This window comes from Micromys minutus (assembly GCF_963924665.1).
Source record: "Micromys minutus genome assembly, chromosome: 10".
In the NCBI taxonomy this organism is placed as follows: Eukaryota; Metazoa; Chordata; class Mammalia; order Rodentia; family Muridae; genus Micromys; species Micromys minutus.
This window is the reverse complement of record NC_137979.1, coordinates 52,165,681-52,186,071: the sequence shown is the minus strand read 5'-3', so window position 1 is coordinate 52,186,071 and position 20,391 is coordinate 52,165,681. Positions and strand designations below refer to the sequence as shown.

General features: G+C 42.2%; 2 protein-coding genes and 1 pseudogene across 3 annotated transcripts in view; 1 reads left to right on the top strand and 2 right to left on the bottom strand.

Annotated features, from left to right (window-relative positions):
* Positions 1-2,045, bottom strand: part of DDX42 (DEAD-box helicase 42) — a 29,391-nt gene extending 27,346 nt beyond the window's left edge. The window contains exon 1 of the mRNA XM_080923588.1: positions 1,911-2,045. The gene's annotated coding sequence lies outside the window, so the exon portion shown is untranslated. The remainder of the gene's footprint in view (positions 1-1,910) is intronic.
* A 640-nt stretch (positions 2,046-2,685) lies between these two features.
* Positions 2,686-18,596, top strand: CCDC47 (coiled-coil domain containing 47). Its single transcript, XM_080922615.1, has 13 exons — positions 2,686-2,857; positions 4,887-5,167; positions 6,625-6,732; positions 8,266-8,440; positions 10,188-10,309; positions 10,524-10,589; positions 13,260-13,361; positions 13,553-13,663; positions 14,764-14,849; positions 15,783-15,841; positions 16,067-16,176; positions 16,364-16,531; positions 18,070-18,596. Exons 2-13 carry the CDS (start codon positions 4,904-4,906, stop codon positions 18,148-18,150), a joined length of 1,452 nt encoding a protein of 483 aa, XP_080778741.1. The 5' UTR covers positions 2,686-2,857; positions 4,887-4,903; the 3' UTR covers positions 18,151-18,596.
* Positions 7,080-7,491, bottom strand: LOC308426249 (large ribosomal subunit protein uL29-like; annotated as a pseudogene). The gene has a single exon. The product of its transcript is annotated as a large ribosomal subunit protein uL29-like (transcript).
* Positions 18,597-20,391: the final 1,795 nt, after the last annotated feature.

Sequence of the window (20,391 nt, the reverse complement as noted above, 5' to 3'; positions counted from 1 at the left end):
CTTAATAATCTGCTTAACACTAACATCTTTAACACTATATAGAGCCAATTACTTCCTTAATGGCTTAATAGGAAATTGTAACAGAATAGAAAATAGTTATATCCCAACTGTAATTTTGTTGATTTCTTTAGTAATGCAAAGCTGTCAAAAACCCAAGAATTTCATCACATTCCGAACCTAATAAAATGTGAGTGAGTGCTGGGTGAGAGTCATCTGAGAAGCACTCCTCTATCAGTTTAATGAAGCCAAGGACAACTTGGAACTATGACATTGATAGACCGGTATTCCTAAAAAAAATTACACTATCTTATCACAATCTACATTACAGTAACTGAAACTGTATTACAAAGTAAGTCAGATTTATCACTCCTCTCTCTGCTCAGACAGCCCCATTTCATGCAGTTAAGAGTAAATCTTCAAAAGAGTCTTCAAGGCCATGGTTGTTTTGGTTTTCTTTCTTCTTTCCCCGTCACATCTATATTTCCCTCATTTGCTAAATGCCACAAACACACTGCTCTTTCTAATAGGCCCAGCTCTGTCCCCTTCAAGGCCTTCATGATAGCTGTTCCTCTGCTCAGAACGTTCCTTTCTCCAGCAGAAGCCCTCACCATCTTCTAGCTTGCTTAAATATCGTTAGCATACCCAAAGGGCTTTCCCTGACCACTCTATTGCTGATTCTCCTAAGCCTCCTTTGCTGGTACAGACTATTCTTTAACATACAGCATAACATACATCTGTGGCTCCTTCCTCATTAGAAAATTTCAGGAGTGGACTGGTAAAATGGTTTTGAAGGCAAATTGCAGGACCTACAGGGTGGAAGGAGAAAACCAACTCCCACGGGTTGGCCTCTGACCTCTACAGGGCATGATAAACATACATAAATACGTGCAAAAATGTATTTGAAGAGTTTCATGAGTGTAGTGATCAAACCTAACAGTTAGGCAATGCAAGAGAGAACAAGGACAGAGGCAACTAATTTCTTTTTTAATGAGTTACATTAGGCCATATAATTCTCCCTCTAGGTAAAGGAAATTAACACTCGTCCCCCACCCCCCCCCCGCCCCCAGAAGAATGTTTGTATCAGACTTACTGCTCACTTCCAACCTGCTAAAACAGGATTGGGCTTTACAAAATTTAAACAAATTAAGACAAAACCCATCCTGTTCAGGTGTGTGAAGGAGACAATACAGAAAAAACACTTGCAAAAAAAGAAAAAAGAAAAAGAAAAAAAAAAAAACAGGAAAGCCACAAAACGACAGCCTAAAGGAGTAGGGGTAAAAGGAAAAAGATATGATGACAGAAAAGCTTATATATGCTTCCAAACTTGACTAATATAATTTCTCCTTACGTTTCTGGTACCCGTTCGCAATCCACATATATTATTTATTCACATCAAGTAGGCTCAAGTAGGCCGCAAAAAGTTTGTAACTATGGTGATGATGTTAATCATGATCTACTCAAGGTTTCACAAAGATCAATGACAATTACAACCTTCTCATCTGTCAACTTCCGCTACTGAGACCCTCCCGTCTATTTGTGGGCCTGCAATCCCAAACAGCTACCTACAGGGATCAACACACCTCCACTGGCTCTCACAGCTTCGGAGCCCAGCACCCCGAAAATCCCTTCCTGTAGCCCATCAAGCACCGCCTCCGGAAAGCCGCCTAGTGGGCCTCGTTCAGACGTGCGATGAGCAGAGCCGTGGGAAGGTAACGCAGCTCTGGAGGGCCGCCTTCGGGGCTCTAGACCGCGTACCCATCCCTCCCCGAATCCTCGCAGCCGCCCGGGTCCCCAGGCTCCGCGGATTCTTTGTTAAGCGAGGCCGAGGTTCCTCCGCCCTCGCCAGGCCCCAGTTACCTCTCGTGCCCCCGGGCTAGCGGTGCTGCGCCTGGAGAACCCTTTACACAAACCTGCTGCTGCGGCTGCAGACGCAGCTGCTACTATAGTCGGCACGAAAGAATCCCCGCGGCCCTGCGTACGCGCGGTGCTGGACCGCGTCCAGCCGCGCTCTTCCTCCGCCCCCTTCGCCGCCGCCTCACGGCCCGTTGCTGACTGGGGGTGGGGTAAGGAGGTGCATGTGACATGCGCGCTGAAGGAGAGCGCGAGCGGAAAGGTGTGGCTGGGGCTACGGATCCCGAAAGGCACCAATTACGCCGGCCCTTCCGATTCCGGACCACAACATAAATACGTCATACACTCCGGACGGGAACCTGGTTCTGGGTGAGGATTGTGTGTGGCTCGTGTAGGGTAGATCTGGAATGAAAAGAGCAGCGGCGACAGGAAACCGCCCCAAAAACTCAAGATAATGAGGTGTTGAATGGAAGTTTCATTTACATAAGAATGTCGACCCGCCCTTAGCTCTTGTCCTTTGCCAAAAACCAAAACAACACAAAAAAGTCCCAGGACTTGGGCAACATTTCCCTTCATGCCTCTGTCCACATGGCCCCTTATACTATGGTCACCTTTAGCTTCCGGAGCATCAGATCAAAGTGACGTCAACCTGACGGAACCCTACGGGAGAAACCCAGTCTCCGCTAAAGCACAACTAACCCAGGGAACGGCGGGGGTTACGTAATTTTCCCAGCAGCCCTATCTCGCCTTGCGAGGATGTCCTTAAAGCCGCGCCCCGCCCCCACGCCACGCGCAGGCGCAGACTAGCCGTACGCATTCTACGTAACGGACGGCTGAAGCTACGTGAAGAGTAGGGCACGGTGACTGAGCTACCTGTTCTGGGCTGTTCAGTGACATCGCGGCCCGCAGATATCTTTACGACCTGAAGGCAGAAACCAGACTAAGGCAGACCCGGTGGAGGTGGTGGCCTCAGGAGCCCCGGGCCCGGTTGCAGCCTCGGGTGCAGGTAGGTAGCGGGCCATGACATTCCAGTCAGTGTGACCGGGCCAGGCCGAGTGGTGCTAAGTTGCGTGGCCGCAGAGCCAGTTACTTTCTCTTGTAACCAACTCTTTAAGTCCGGCCGGTGGTGATGTGCATCAATACCCGCAACTTTATCTCTTCCGAATTAAAAAAAAAAATTAACCTCTGTCCATCCTTTTCTGGTCCATTTTCTGTTGGGCTTTAGGAAGGTTTAGGGGTCATATTAGTGATTTCGAGTAGATCCCAACCAACAGGACAAAATCTGAGAAAACATCTGTTGTGTAGTCAGATGAATGGAGCATAGACTTCTCCATGGTGGAGGTACGACCAGACACTAGAAGTTTCACAGCAGCAACCGCTTCCAGAGTCGATCTTACCCGAAGGTTTCTAACACACAACTTGTTTGTAAGGAACACGTTGTAAGGTGACAGTAATGTCTACATCGTTTCTAGAAGTATCATCATTTTGACTAATGCCACAAAGGCCTGAAAGGACAAGCAATGGTGGCTACATTTACTCCTTTCTACTCCAGTGAGCTTGCGGAAGATAATCAAGACGGGTGTGCTAATGCTTGTGCCTGGCCTGGATTCTAGTGTTCAGTGCTTCAGAAGTCCTAGAGGCTGGGTGACCTGGCAGAGAACTGTGCGTCTGAGGAATGGGTTGACAGGTACAGCTGAGTCTTATCAGAAGGAAAGCCAGTGCACAAATGGCTTGGATAATTTTTACCTAAATAACCAGACCAGACTGTTAAGTTGAAAATGATATAAAGTTACTTCTACTTGAAAAGGGAGACACTAAAGCAGAAACACTTTTGTTTTTTGAGACAGTGTCTCAGTCTTGCAGGCTAGACTCTGTGCTATGTATAATACTCTTCCACACCTGTTAGGCTGAATTTCAATGCTTAGAAGTAGATGGCTTTTTAAAAGATAACTAAAGATATAGGGCTGTCGTTTAGATGAAGGAGCAGAATTGAAAATATAGCATCAATAATTTTGTTGGTTGAAAATATTTTTGCATTGTCTTCTGAGATTTCATGCAGAATCAAATACCCTTAGGCTGAGCCCATTTTGTAACTTAGTTGTATTGGTGCCTCTTCTTTCTGTACTTAAGTGTTCACACTTACCGTGATCATAGCAATTGTGTGTCAAGGAGAGCATGTCTGCAGGGCAAACACGTCTGCAGTCGATCTGCAGGTAAATGGCTTTCTCTTTTAGTAGAAGCCAACCTTGTGTATGTCAGGAGAATGACTACAAGGACTACACTGGCAAGCGTCATCCCAGTCTTGGTGGTTTTTACTTATGGATTATTTTGTAACTATTTACATATCCATAGTTGTATCTTATTCTCCATAGTCCTTAGTTCTTTTAGAAAGGGTTTTAAAAAAATAATTTATTTTCATTTTATGTGCATTGGTGTTTTGCCTGTATACATGTCTGTGAGGGTGTCGGATGCCCTGGAACTGGGGTTGCAGACAGTTGTAAGCTGCTGTGTACGTCCTGGTCCTGTGGAAGAGCAGCTAATACTCTTAACTGCTTAGCCATGTCTTTAGCCTCTAGAAAGGTTTTAATAGCCTGTCAAAATACTTTTATGGGGGAAAAAGCTTATGGAATGTATAATATAAGCAGAAAGATTTTTAGAGAATTGAACCTAGAGAAATTAAAGGGACTCTTGTTTTTTACTGAGAGCCGCTGATAGGATCTGGATAGACTCCACATCTCCTGGCCTCAGTTCATTGTTTCCTTTACATAGGGCTGTCTGAATCTGAGAGGATTGGGGTAGAGAAAAGCAGGAGGAATTTGTGAGGTTTTATTTTTTTAATTAAGGGTCAGCCTGTAGGTTGGTCTATCCTGAGCTCAGTATAGCCAAGATAGGCCTTGGACTTCTGATCCTCTTTCCACCTCCTAAGTACTGGGATTACAAGCATGTGGCACCACACCTACCTGGTTTGTAGATTACTAACAATTTATACAAACATGCATTTGCAAGGGTAGTTCACTTAGCACACACTTTCTCAGTTTATTTTTAAGGTGCAATGAAAGCCTTCTATGCTTTCTGTGTTGTCCTCTTGGTGTTTGGGAGTGTCTCTGAAGCCAAGTTTGACGATTTCGAGGATGAGGAAGATATAGTAGAGTACGATGATAATGATTTTGCTGAGTTTGAGGATGTCATGGAAGATTCTGTTACGGAATCTCCTCAGCGAGTGATCAGTACTGAAGATGATGAGGACGAGGCCACGGTGGAGTTGGAAGGCCAGGATGAAAGCCAAGAAGGCGATTTCGAAGATGCAGATACCCAGGTGGGGCTTTTGTTTTTAATATGTTTTTTAAAATATTATTTATTTCATGAATACATTTCAGACACACCAGAAGAGGGCATCAGATCCCCCTAGAGATGGTTGTGAGTCACCATGTGGTTGCTGGGAATTTAACTCAGGACCTCTGGAAGAGCAGTCAGTGCTCTTAACCACTGAGCCATCTCTCCAGCCCTATTTATTTATTTTTATTTTTATTCATATGAGTGTTTTGCCTGAATGTGGGTGTGCTTATGTGTACATGGTACCCACAAATCCTATGGAACTGAGCAGCTGCGTGGATTCTGAGAATCAAATCCAGGCCCTTTGCAAGAGCAGCAAGTTCTCTTAATTTGAGACATCTTTCCAGCCCCACCAAGTAGGTTGTTTATTATTGATTTATTGGGGAGTTCAGGGGACGTGAAAATTTATTAGTGCTTTCTTAGACAAAAGCCCAAATACAGGGAGAATATTTTTGTCTGGAATCTTCTTTCTTATTTAGTACTTTTTGTTTAGTTCTTCTAGTTTATTCTCTCTCAAGGTTTTGTTGTTGTTTTGTCTGTTTTGCTGTTGTTTTTGACACATAGTTTCTTTTTGTAGCCTTGGCTGTCCTGGACCTGGCTTTGTAGACCAGGCTGGGAAACCAGACTGTAGACCTCAGACTCACAGAGGTCTGCCTGTCTCTGCCTCCTGCCACCACCACCTTAACTGTTGTAACTATTTGGTGGTGTGCTCCTGCCTTTTACCTTGATAAAGCATTCATTGTGTGTTCTGTACTTACTGAGTAGATAATGTATGAAGGAGAATTTAGAACTTCGGGTTTTAAAGTAAGTGTCCTCATTCTTTTGACATTCAGGGGTTTTCTGTCATCTTTCAGGTTTGCTATTTATTTATTATTTATGTTATGTAGCTCTTACTTTGTTTGCTTCTGAGAAAAGGTCTCACTGTGTATTGTTTCTTTTACCATCTGCTTTGCTGTACATGTACATTGCAGAATTAAATTAATACAGTCAGGCTAGTTAACATGTTCATAACCCACATAGTGTATGTGAGGGAGGAGAGGTGAAAACAAGAGCATTTTCTTTCTGTTATGTTTGTTTTGAGGCAGGGCCTCACCATGTAGCCCTGGCTATTCTGGAACTTGCCATGTAGACCAGGATGGCCTCAAAATCATGGATCGCCTCCCTCTCAAGTGCTGGGATTAAATATACTTGCTACTGTGCCCAGCTCATACCAAAGTTCACATATGAAATGCATTATTCAATGTCATTAGTATGTATGTCAGTTTTCTGGAACTTGCTTATCTTACGCCTCTAAGTCTGGTATTTTTCTAAAACCATTTTATGTCTTTCTGTTCTGTACTTGTTGCTGGTGAGTCATGTTTTTCTCTACAGATGTTACCAACAAACGGCGACACGACTGCTGGTGCCATTTGTAGACACGATTGTGTTTTGTTTTTGTAGGATGGAGATACAGAAAGTGAGCCGTATGATGATGAAGAATTTGAGGGTTATGAAGACAAACCAGATACCTCTTCTAACAAAAATAAAGATCCAATAACAATTGTTGATGTAAGTATATGAGCTCTAAATGGCAAACTATAATCCACTAATACCATAACTGTAATTCATGACATGCAGTGGGTGTTGGATTAATAGTGCAGTCTAATAGAGAGCTTAACATGACTTCTGATAGGCATCCATTGCAGTGAGGCAACTCTCATGGTGTTGTCTAGCCTGTCTATGTTTACTTAGTTCAAGTATAGTAAATGGATGATTGGACATACTTAGCTCGATACATGTGATTGTTTACATTTTCTTTCTCTTTTTTCTTTTTGCTTTTTGAGACAGGGTTTCTCTTTGTAGCAGCTTTGGCTGTCCTAGAACTCACTTTTTTTTTTTTTTTTTTTTTTGGCCAGTCAGTCTTGCACTTTACTGTCTTTCTCAGGCCTTGACTGCATACTTTCGCAGGCCTTGAATGCATACTTTCGCAGTGGGTACAGCCGCTCCTTCCGCTGCTGCTTCTTGGTCTTCAGCTTCTTGTGCTTGGTGAGCCAGCAGTGCACGGCTCTGGTCTTCTTGGGCCGCAGGTCCAGGGGCTTGTACTTCCTTCCCTTGTAGAACTTCCTGAGGTTTTCCTTTTGAGTCTGATTGATGACAGTGAGGACACAGGCAATGGATTTGCGTACGTATCTTGGAGAGCTTGGACGCAGCTCCGCCTGTCACTTTGGCAACTCGAAGCTGGGACAGTTCCACCTTCAGATCGTTCAGTTGTTTCAACAGCTCCTCCTTCTTCTTGCCACGCAGGTCCCGAGCCTTAATCTTGGCCATTGCTGCATTGCTCATGGCTGAGGCCGCCCGGTTCGAGAGAAAGAGTGAACTCACTTTGTAGACCAGGCTAGCTTAGAACTCAACAGAGAGCTGCCTGATTCTGCCCTCGAGTGCTGGGACTAAAAGGGTGTGTCACCACACCCAGATACACATTGAGCCTTTTAAAAGCTGACCTGGAGCTGGGAATGATGGCCATGCCTTTGGTTCCAGCACTCAGGAGGCAGAGGCAGGCAGATCTCTTGGGTTCTGAGTTCTCTGGCATACAAATCAAGTTCCAGGACAACTAGTGCTCAAGTTCTAGGACAGCTAGGGCTACTGAACCCTGTCTTGAAAAACAAGTAAACCAAATTAAAAAAAAAAAAAAAAAAAAAGCTGACCTAGAAGATCAAAATGAGCATATTTTTCAAAGTAACTTTTTTATTAAAAGATTGTTTTATGTGTAGGGTGTTTTTTCTGCATGTATATTAAGTGCACCATGTGCATGCCTGTTCCTCTTGGAGGACAGAGACAGTATCGGGTCCCCTAGAACTGGAGTTAAAGGTGGTTATAAGTTACCATCAGAGTGCTCGGAACTGAATGTACGTCCTCTCTCCAAGAGCAGCCAGTACTCCTTAACCATTGAGTCTTCTCTCTGGTCACTAAAATATAACTTTCCCCAGTGAGAGTAATAAAAAAATATCGGCTGCTGTCTGTAAGCTTTCTCAATGTTCATCCTTTTCTTAGACTCAGCGTTCAATCTCAGCCAACATTAAATAGGAATTTTTCCTTCTTAAGGTTCCTGCACACCTCCAGAACAGCTGGGAGAGTTATTACCTAGAGATTTTGATGGTGACTGGTCTGCTTGCCTATATCATGAACTACATCATTGGGAAGAATAAAAACAGCCGACTTGCTCAGGCCTGGTTTAACTCTCACAGAGAGCTTTTGGAGAGCAATTTTACCTTAGTGGGTAAGTTAAGCCAATACAAATCCGGCATACTGCCTGGACACAGGCTGGTAAGAACAGTTTATCCCTCACTCAGCAAAAATACTAAATGCTTTGATGGAATGCTGACCACAGTGCATTTGTTTTCTCCAAGGATCTCATTTTGTTGGGTTCTGTAAATGAGTAAATTAAATATATAGGCTCATTTTTCATTAGTCAATAGTATAATTGCTAGATAGCTTTTGATACAGTCAGTATAAAAACAAAATTTAAAAATTCTTGTTGAAACAAGAAACTTTGGCATTTAAATAGTTTGATAAACTAATTTCAGTTTGATTTTTAAAAATGGGAAATCCTCACAATTTCTTCAAGTTCTGGGTCCTTTGATTTTTATGCCACAGGTGTGAGACAGTCTGTAGAGTGGGCAGCTGTGTGAGATTGTGAGGTCAGCCACCCTCACACTCGGCACCTTTAGGCTCCTTAGTGATAGGCTCCCACCCATCTGCTAGTGCTCATACACACTGTAGTGTGCATCATGTGAACTGTTTTGTCTGCTTGAGTTGTTTTTAGTGAACTTGTTACTGTTTTATGTATTAGAGGCAGCAGGAATGCTAGTGGCTGAGAGCATTAGCAGGAAAAACAACCTGCTAGTGGGTCTGGTCTCTCTTGCCACATGCAGGTTCCAGCATTCAGGATTTGGTAGCCAGTGCCTTTCCCAGCTGAGCCATCTTGGTAGTCGATTCTACTTCCCTAATGCCACCAAGTTAGGCCTCACAAAATGTTGGGTTTTGTTTGGTTGGCTTTTTTTTTTTGTCGAATAGTGTTTTTTAATTGTTTTGCAACACTGTTAATTGGTTAGTTTCTGGTTTTTGTAAGAAGAAAGCCCATGTTAAAGCTTATCTAAGGGGTTGAATTAACGTAGTTACTAGACTACATTAAACTATACCTGTTTACCAGTGGATGTTCTCTTCTCTGTCCCATGATTTTTAGGGTGGTTTTTGATCAGAGAATTTGGGTTGGGGGTGTTGGGGAGCATTCTTTGGCTCATTGCCCTCCCTCTTCTTCATGCCAGACAGAGTTCATAACTTTTTTATGGAAACAATAAAGAGTTTTAAAATTAAAGAGAAGGCCCACCCGTACTAGCCTGTGCAGCCGCTACCCTCAGCTCCCCGGAACACTTGGCCTAGCAGATGATAAAGAGCCGTTTGTCTCCGGGATGTGCAGTCTTGGTGCCTGCTGTGCACTGGTAGCAGTGGAGAGACCATTCTCTCTGCTCTCTGCGTAAATTTACAGAGGAACGAGAACGGATAGCAACATAAAATGGTGGAACAGTGCAAATCAGCCATTTTGCACAGGAATCTTTGGGAGTTGTTTGCTATAGTCTGCTTGAAGTTGGTATAAAATTGAAATAAAATAATGATTTTGGTTATTTGAAATGTGTCAAACTGCCTTTGAACTCGACCCTGTCAGAAGTAATTGGAATTAATGGAGCTCACCAGAAAATGTAGGCCTTATATACAAATGTTATGAAGATGGTTGGCTGAGAGATGACACTGCGTATATCTTCAAGACTAGAGGAATTAATGTATGATGGAGCAGACTTTGACTGTACATCACGTCACTGAGGTGTGAAGCCTTTAAGATAATACTGAAGTAAAAGCAGCAGTGCTGATCCTTGATTCCCTGTCCAAGGAGATTGTGTGAGCGAAGCATTGCTGTCCTAATGTGATCCAAATGTCCAGTGAGTCAGCTTCAGTGCTTTTACTCCTAGGGGATGATGGGACTAACAAAGAAGCCACAAGCACAGGAAAGTTAAATCAGGAGAATGAGCACATCTATAACCTGTGGTGTTCTGGCCGAGTGTGCTGTGAAGGCATGCTTATCCAGCTGAGGGTGAGTAGGGAGCTGCTGCTCTGACACTATCTTCCCTTATGTCTTAAAAATGTAACGGCTAATCTAACTTCAGTGCTTCCTCCTTCCTTATTTGACTTAAACTAAGGTCTGAGTATTGTATTTCTACTAGATGGCAAATGAGCATTTGAGTCCCTCCAAGGCCCTTAATAAGTGTAAACTGCAAGGTATTGACTAATTTCTCTCCTTTTTTCAGTTCCTTAAGAGACAAGACTTACTTAATGTCCTGGCCCGGATGATGAGGCCAGTGAGTGATCAAGTGGTATGTATCCTGCTGATTTTTATGGTACAAACTGAATTATTTCTCAACTATGCCACTTCTGTCTGGGTTGTGTTTGGAATTCCTGGCAATCTGTGTCTGTGCCAGAAAATATGATGCTTGTTTACCAAAGCAGATTATTATCTGATTTCAACTGTCCAGAGACCTCAGATTTTTTTGTTTGTTTGTTTTACTTTTGCTTCTTCTCAAATATTTTTACTTCAAATGATTAATTTTAATTGAAAGAGCTCAGATCACAATCTAGGTTATTGGATATGCTGTCTTCCATATATTAAATTAACATGGATATCTACAAACTGTTCATTGTCAAAAATGTCTCTTGCCTCTCTCCCAAAGAGATAGTCTGATAGGACTGTTACTAATTTCCTTTTTTTCTTCTGGATTCTGTTGAAGAGAGTGCTTTTACAATTTCTTGTAAATACAGAAGTACAGATTTATTTATTTTTAAATACAGCTACCATTTACCAGGTCTTTCCCTACATTAGCATCCTGGGACGACCTTTTGAAAAAAGACTTGTGTCCAAAAGGTCAGAAAAAGAGTATTGGATCACATGGACCTAGAGCTACAGGTGGTTATGAGCTACTGTGTGGGTGCTGAGAACTGAACCTGTCTTCTACAAGAGAAGCAAGTGTGCGTAACCATTGAGCCATCTATCTCTAGCCCCATATTTTCCTTTCTCCACATACTAAGAATTTGGTCCATTCGTAAAGAAATAAAATTAGAACCATGTTTTATCAGGTCAGATTTAAGTTTGTAACATTGTCTGCTCCTATGCAGAATATTAAGAATTATTTACTTGTGTAAGGATGTTTTCCAACAATGGTAAGTTCTTGGATTCTCTAGACACCAGCTGGGATCCAACAATTCATTTCTGACACTGTCTGGAATTAGCTTCAGATCCCACAGGTTGAAGGTTTCAGGCCCTACCCCCACCCACAGTGTCCCTACTTGTGAGGAAGTTTCAAATCCCAGGCCACCATACCATATGCACTTCTGGCTGGTCACCTATGAATTGAGGGTTCCCATCACCTCCCTCCAGGTTTGATAACTTTTTTGAGTGATTCACAGAATTCATGGAACACTCTTGCTTATATTTACTGATTTACTAATGACACACTCAGCAATAGCCAGTTTTGAAAAAAATGAGGGTACCAGGCATGGTGGTGCACACCTTTAATCCCAGCACTCCTGAGTCTGCAGGTGAATCAGCCAGCCTGGACTGCATAGCGAGCTCCAGCTTGGTCCACAGAATGAACTCAGCCTGACCAGAGCTACACAGTGAGGTACTGTGGAAAAGGGACGGAGGTGTGTGGAGCCTCTTTATCATCTCTGAGCATCCTGCTCTTTTAGTGAATTCACAAGTTACAAATGTGGAAGCTTTCTGCATGTGGCTCAAGGGTTTCTATAGTAGAAAGCTCCATGTTTCTCTTTTCCTCTTTATGAGATCCCTGAGGAAGATCTCATAATCAGCCCCCCAATTCCTGAAGCTGTGTGGAGACCTTACATTAGTGTGAACTCAGGCTGGTTGAATGGCGTTTCTTATAAATAATGGAGCCTAAAGGCTTTAGCTCTGTACCAGGATCTTGAGACAAATCCAGATATAATTCTTATGTCACACTGTCCACTTGGATCTTGTTTATTGCTGACTTTTGTACTTGACTACTCAGGATGAACCTATATTAGTGTTGTGTTTCTTCCTAACAATTTGCAACAAACTGAACAGCTAAATAGAACCATCTGGGACTGGAAAGATGGCTCAGCAGTTGGGACCTCTTCTGGAATACATGGATTTGATTTCTAGAACCAACACCAGGCTCATAACCAACCATCTATAACTCTACTTCCAGGGGGTCAGGTGCCCTCTACTAACCTCCAGGGGTGCTGTATAAACAGGGGTTCTGCATAAACATGATGCACAGATATGCATATAGGCAAACACATAACATGGAATATAAATAATAAATCTTTTTCTGCTTTTTTTTTGAAACAGTCTCATTATGTAGACCAGCCCTCAAACTGAAATTAAAGTTACACATTCCCATGACCAGCAAAATTAAAAACAACAACAAAAACTTTGAAATATTGTCTCAAAAGCAAATAAAACTTAATAATAACAACAAAAAGCTAAAAAGGGGGGTGGGGGGGCCAGAACCATTTATGAATACATGAGGCCCAGTGTGGGTTAGCTGGATCCTCTGCTTAGGTTTACAAGGCTGAAAGAAGTATGGGCCAGGCTTATGTTTCCTTCTTTACAAACACATTTGGATTTTTGTCAGAATTCAGTTTCTTGTATTTATAAGTACCTACTTTCTCACCGCCCGTCAACTAGGAATTACCCAGCTCCTGGAGTTGTGGGCCTCAGGACCGTATAAACATCCCTCTCACTTGATGATCACATTGGTCCCAAAGATTTCTTTAGCTAAGGCCCAGTTATTCTTAATAACTTGCTGGGTTATTATGGTTATTTCTCATACCTAAGACAATGCTCTTTTGTTAGTTTGAATCAACCGATTGGGGGTCTTATATTGTCCATGAACCCTGTTCAAGGGAAGAGTCTGAATAGCAGAAGACTGAACTTTTGGGGATCATTTAGCAACCTATCCACCATAGAACTCAGTAAGCGTGTCTTGTCTCTTGTTTTCATTTTAAAGCAAATAAAAGTAACAATGAACGATGAGGACATGGACACATACGTGTTCGCTGTTGGCACTCGCAAAGCTTTGCTGAGACTGCAGAAGGAGATGCAGGATCTGGTATGTCAAGTTGCTCTAATTTAAACGTTTGTCAAAAGGCCTCTTTATCACAAAGAAGTTCAGCTTTGTAGGACAGCACAAGTCTGTCTCTCAGATGCTAAGCACCACTTCAAAATAGGTCATACATACCTAGCCATTTGGGAAAAATTGTATAAAATAATCATGTTTTGTGTTTTCAATTTTTCTTCCAGAGTGAGTTTTGCAGTGATAAACCTAAGTCTGGAGCAAAGTATGGACTGCCAGACTCCTTGGCCATTCTGTCAGAAATGGGAGAAGTCACAGAGGGAATGATGGATACGAAGGTAAGTGTGATAACGATGGTGCGCACTGATGCACGTCTGTGACATCATGAGTTCTAGACCAGGCTAGGTAGTACAGGGGGAGACTGTCTCCAAATAAACGAAGAAATGCATATGTATCTTATAAATATCACATACAGAGTTTTATTTGACCCTTGCTGAAACCATAGATCATTCATGGTAAAAACTCTGTGTAACTTGCAGTCCTCTACCTGATTTTGATCACAGCTGTTGACTGGCCGCCATTCTAATTGAGACATTGGCCAGCTCTCACGTTGAGAGAGATATTTCCCTACATTTAGGACAGGTCTCTGAGCTGTACATTAGTTACAGGTGTGCACTGCTTCCTCACGCTTGATAGACAGCCAGGGAGCTGTCAGTCCAGGAGACAAACAGCTTGGCAGTTAAGAGCACTTAGTGATTGGAAGGACCATAGCTTGTGTCCTAGCACCTTCTAACGAGTTGAGTGTCCTGCAGCTCCAGCTATGAGGGACATGTCTCTTTTCTGCCTTCCCCAGGTGTATACAGCACACATGCACACACATATTCACACCCACACAATAAAAAAATAGTTCTCTAAAAGACCTAATGACTTTCACACCTTCACGGTTTTTGTTGTGATTTTTTGAGTCTTACTATGTAGCTCTGGCTCATAGAGGTCCACCTGCTTCTGTCCCCAAAATGCTACAAATAAAGGTGTGTGCCACCACTCCAAGCCACCTTTCAGGTTTGTTTGTTTGAGACTACAGCCTAATCTGGAGTTTCATTTGGTATAAGGAGAGGTTGCCACACAATGATCCTGTCCTGGGAGGGGCTAAGGCTAGAGGGCTGATGCAGAGAATAACCCTGGATATGCTGCCTTGACCTCATATGGTCTGCCTGCCTCTGCCTCTCCAGCGCTGGGACTGAGAGAACCATTTCCTTAAACTGAAGGTGAGGACTCGTTAGATAAAATTTTTTTTTAAGAAGTATTTTCGACTGAATGACAATTTTATAAAATGATTAAAAGGTGACTGTCTATAAAAGCTTGGAAGTTTAGTTAATATTCTTACTTTAGTTATTCAAACTTTGGTTAATATTCTTTCTTTCTGGTTTTCTTTCAGATGGTTCACTTTCTTACACACTATGCTGATAAGATTGAATCTGTTCATTTTTCAGACCAGTTCTCTGGTCCAAAGATTATGCAAGAGTATGTATGAAATGAAAGCACTAAATTCATTGTCCTTACTAGTTTTATGTTGGAACACCACAGGTTCCTCTGCATTTTGACTCAGTGGTTAAGCATGTATTGCTCATGTAGAAAACCAGGGACCAGGGCTTGGTTCCCAGCTCCCTTATGAAGGCTGAAAATATCTCCAGTTCCAAGAGATTTGATACCCTTTTCAGGCTTCCATGGGTACTACATACACACATACATACAGGCAAAACACTCAAACACATAAATAAATATAAATTTAAAACTTAAAAAATAGGCAAAAGTATTGAAAAATATAGCCTCGTTTATTTAATGTCTGTGAGTACACTATACTCTGTTCATACACACCAGAAGACGGCATTGGATTCCATTACAGACAGTTGGGAGTCACCATGTGGGTGCTGGGAATTAAACTCAGGACATCTATCATCTATCTATCTATCTATTTCATGTATGTTAGTACACTGTTGCTGTCTTCAGACACACCAGAAAAGGGCATCAGATCTCATTACAGATGGTATGAGCCACCATGTGGTTGCTGGGACTTGAACTCAGGACCTCTGGGAGAGCAGTCAGTGCTCTTAACCGCTGAGCCATCTCTCCAGCCCCCAAACTCAGGACTTCTGGAAGAGCTGTACTCTTAACTGCTGAGCTATCTCTCCAGCCCATGGCCTCATTCTTAAATATAGGCATATTTCTGGCTCTCCAGGTGAAAGTGGACATATTTTGTCCACTGTGAACATCCAGGAGGGGTTCAAATGCAGCAGAGTGGGTGGATGATTGTAAAGCCCTTTAGCTTCTGTGGTTACCCGTGTCTTGGGGGTGCAGAGTACACATACTGCTGTTTGCAGGTATTTGCCCACCTGAGTCAGATTCGTGCTCTTATGCATAGACGGTCTCTTTTAACAGACTTCTCTTTGATGACAGGGAAGGTCAGCCTTTGAAGCTGCCTGACACCAAGAGGACACTACTGTTTACATTTAATGGTAAGTGGTGTCTGTCTAGTTCTTAGTTTCCTTGGAAATGTTTTTGAGATTATTTTTCCTTCTGAAATAATAGCTCTAAAACTACAGCATTGCTAACTTCATTCCTCTTCATTGATTTCTGGGTTCCTCCAAGGAGCTAGTCTGTTAGCATTTAGAAAGAAAGACTGCCAGCCCAGAAGTATTAATGCTGCCATTACTTATTAGGAAAATGGCTTTGTTTTCCAGTGCCTGGCTCAGGTAACACGTACCCAAAGGATATGGAGGCTTTGCTACCCCTGATGAACATGGTGATTTATTCTATCGATAAAGCCAAAAAGTTCCGACTCAATAGAGAAGTAAGTCCCTAAGCTTTTTTTTTTTACAAACCAGCCCCTTTTATTGCTGGGTTTTTCCCAATGGGCAGCAGCTGTCAATGACTGCAGTGACTGAGCCTTTGCTAGTTGACTTGAAAGTGTCAGAGGGGTTTTCTCTTGTGCATTAGAATTAATTGGTTCCTTATGAAGTCTTTGTTTCTTGGGGAAGGGTAAACAAAAAGCAGATAAGAACCGGGCACGCGTTGAAGAGAACTTTCTGAAGCTGACACATGTGCAGAGGCAGGAGGCTGCACAGTCTCGGCGTGAGGAGAAGAAAAGAGCTGAGAAGGAGCGGATCATGAACGAGGAGGACCCTGAGAAGCAGCGCAGGCTGGAAGTGAGACACTCCCAGAGGCTCAGGCTGCTGGGCTTGGCTTTTCTATTATGTGATTTTTGTGTTTTGAGATTATCTCATTTTCCCCTTCCCTGTCCTCCCTTCCAAACCTCCCATGTATTAGTTCCTTTCCACAGCTCTCTGTCAAACTCATGGTTTCTCTTTTGTTGTTGTTGTGACTTGTGTGCGTTGTGCGTACCACAACTCTATTAGCACAACCTGTTGGGTCTGTCTACTGTTACTTGTGTGCATGTTTTCAGAGCTGACCCTTTGGTACGGGTAGCCAGTTGGTGTCTTCTCTGGGAAGACGGGTTCTCCTGCTCTCGGTGTTCCTTACCTGCCTGCAGTTCTTTGTCTGGGGTTGAGGTTTTGCTGTTTTGTTTTTAATTATCTACATGCCTATTTCTACCCTACTGTCTACTATGATAATTCTCTGTAGAAATGTGTACAAGCAAAAAGTTTAGTATTTTTTACTATTTGAGGCATGTTGTCATTTGATAGCACTTTACTCCATACTAAGTTGAGTTTGTGCACCTGGAAATGCCTGAATTACCCTCTTTTCCCAACACACTCTCATTACAGATCAAACGAAGGAAATCAGGGAATTTTTAAAGGAGCTGGCATGTGCATCCTGTGTTTTATTTATTCATTTGTTTATTGCATTTTCTGAGACATGGTTTCTCTGTGTGTACCTTTGGCTGTCCTGGAACTCTCTGTAGACCAGGCTGGCCTCAGTTACCCATGCTAACATTAAATTCAACTGCCATGTCCTTTTTAAGGCCAGGCATGGTGGCTAAAGAGATGGCTTAATGTTTAAGAGTACTTGCTGCTCTTCTGGAGGACCTGAGTTTGGTTCCTAGCACCCATACCAGGTTTGGGGTACCTCAAGTTTGGGATACCAGCTATTTATAAGAAATCTACAACAAAACCTGTAGAGATAGTAGAATTTACTAATTCTGTATCAAACACTAATTTTATTTTAGTTTTGTTTTTTATGAAATAGGGTTTCTCTGTTTAGACCACACTAGCCTCAAACTCAAGAGATCCACCTGCTTCTGCCTCCCAAGTGCTGGGCTTGCAATTGTAAGTATCTTCAAGAATGTTTTATGTGTTGCAAGACCAAGATTTTGAATAAAAGGGCAGGCATGGTGTCACATGCCTTTAATCCCAGCACTTGGGAGGCAGAGACAGGCAGATCTCTGAGTTCAAGGCTACCCTGATCTACATAGTAAGTTCTAGGACAGCCAGGGCTATAGAGTGAAACCCTATCTCAAACTTCCCCCACTCCCACTCTCGAGAAAGGATTTTGAATAATAATATGGGTGAGTGGAGGTGCCCTGGAGCTCAGAAGCATCAGATCCCTAGGAGCTGGAATTAAGGGCAGCTGTGAACCACTTGACAGATGCTTGGAACAGAACTTGGTTGTCTGCAAGAGCATGAGTTCTAAGTACCCAGCAGGTTCTCCAGCCCCTGGTGTTTTTTTTTTTTAGTGTGTTCTTAGAGCTTAGTTTGGATCCTTTTCTTCTCTCCCTGTTACTCAGGAAGCTGCGCTGAGGAGAGAACAAAAGAAGTTGGAGAAGAAGCAAATGAAAATGAAACAAATCAAAGTGAAAGCCATGTAAAGTCATTGCAGAGGTTGCGTCCTCACTGCTGTAGGCTGTGTCTACCGAAGACGGGAACAGCACGAGTCCTCGTCTAACAATCACATAATTCTGGTGACTGAGAAATCTTTATTTCACCCTCTCCTTTTGGTTTGGAGTTTCAGAGGTTATAGATACATTGAAAGGGCTTTTTCAGTTATTTCCTTCCAGATAATCAAATTATTATGATTATTCTAGAAAAGGAATGGCATATAAAGTATGTGTAGTTTTAAAATATGTTTAAATTATAATGTGAATCATAAGTGCTTTACTTTGGTGTTGAAGAATGAACAATCATGAAATTGCTAGGTAGGTTGTTGCTTTTTGTTTAAACTGGGCAATTGAAATTACTATGAAGACAGACTCTAAACCAAGACCCTAAGGATATCGAATTGCACAATAAACATTGCTTGTTTTTTCTGTGTCCACATTAAACTTGTGAGAAAAGTGGAATCTAGAACACTGTATGTGATGACGAATTCTGAGACGTAGAACATAGTTCTGTATGTGTTGTGTGTGGGTGGTGCTGACACCAGTATTATAGGAAGGAATCCATGGGTGTTAGGAAATGTAAGTCTATGGAAGACTATAGAGGTAGACTACAGGAGCAGTTTCCCATTGGCTGATGCTATGAGCTAAGGACACTGTGAGTGCTGGACTTGAGGTAGTTATGTGTTTATTTTCCTGAGCAAGAAATGCATGAAAAAGTGAACTGCTTCACCTAGCTCCGATCAGCAGCAGTCAGATGGCTGGTCTCTGTGAGGTCACAATGGTTTTCTTGCTGCAGCCTGTTAGGTTTTCATGGAGGAACTGATCTCTGTCTTAGGAGTGCACTTTGCTTCTCTGCCTGCTTTTATATTGTCCACCAGGCCGGTATATACTTTCTTGACACGAATAACTATCGAAAGACACAGATACGCTTTTAAAAAGTGAGCTTTTTTTAAGTGATTCAGAATTTTGTCTGACTCATGAGGCAGGAGCAATGGTGGGGAGAGGCCCCTCTCTGTGCATAGGCATTTGGGTTGTTGAGATCTCTGCATTTTATAAATGCTTCCTACTGAGAAAGCATTTCTTAAGTCTCTGCTTGTACCAGGTAGTTTTTGCTGGGGTGGGGAAGGGTTGTTTTGGGTGTTTTTTTTTTTTTTTTTTTTTTTTTTGTTCTTGTTGGGAGTGGGTGGTGGGGTTTTGTTGATGTGTTTTATGTTATGACACAGTAACAGTGAGTTTCGGTGAAAACTGTGCTGTTGCCTTGGGAATTACATGGAGTTTTCACGTGGCTTTGTTTAGGATAATAGAAACATATGCACTGGGACATACAAGTGTAATGGTTTTTAACAGTTCACAGTTTAAGTTATTAAAAATAACACAAAACGGAATCACTTTAAGGCCATATAATTTTAGACTTAACGTTGTTTTACAAATCTTTAAAATACATTTAGAATCAAAATGTATGTGCTTAGTTATTGTTTAAGTAATATAAGCTTTCTTAAAGTCCCATACATTGGACCGTGGCAGCTAATTTTGTAACAAGCATTCATATGAACTACCTATGACATATATTAAACTGATTGACAAAATCTGAGAGTGCTGCTTTGACTTTTTGTAGTTGTCCTACAAAAATATATACACCATTCTCTTAGTAACAACACTAAAATGGTTTTCCTTCAAAAATGCTAATCTTGAATATTCCTTTGTAGTTACCACTTAACACTTCTGGAGTATTTCATATTCTAAAGCCCTGTGTGTGTTTCAGAAAGGGTCTCACTATGTAGCTCAAGCTAGCCACCGTCAAAGTCAGGATTCTCTCCTCATCCTCCTGAGTGCCAGGACAGATACCACTGCACCCTGGCCCACAGGCTGTTCTGTTTGCTTGTTTGAACTTAGTTTTATTTTTTATTACTCTTTAGGTTTTGTTTGTTTTTATTTTATTTTTTATTAATTTATTACAGCATTCTGCCTGTGTGTATGTCTACAAGCCAGAAGAGGGCACCATAGTCCGTTAAAGATGGTTATAAGCCACCATGTGGTTGCTGAGAATAGTACTCATGACCTCTAGAAGAGCAGTCAGTGCTCTTAACCTCTGAGCCATCTCTCCAGCACCCCCCCTCCCATTTTGGTTTTTGGTACGTGTGGGGGGGGTTTGTTTTGTTCTTTTGAGACAGAGTTTAGTCTTAGTACTCTTATCTGTGAACCAGGTTTGGCCTTGAACCCACAGAGATCTAT

Coding starts and splice junctions, on each gene's coding strand:
- CCDC47 (XM_080922615.1), top strand. CDS start 4,904: ATGAAAGCCTTCTATGCTTTCTGTGTTGTCCTCTTGGTGTTTGGGAGT. Junction 15,842..16,066: donor ACTACTGTTTACATTTAATG/GTAAGTGGTGTC, acceptor TTTGTTTTCCAG/TGCCTGGCTCAGGTAACACG. Junction 16,177..16,363: donor AGTTCCGACTCAATAGAGAA/GTAAGTCCCTAA, acceptor TTCTTGGGGAAG/GGTAAACAAAAAGCAGATAA.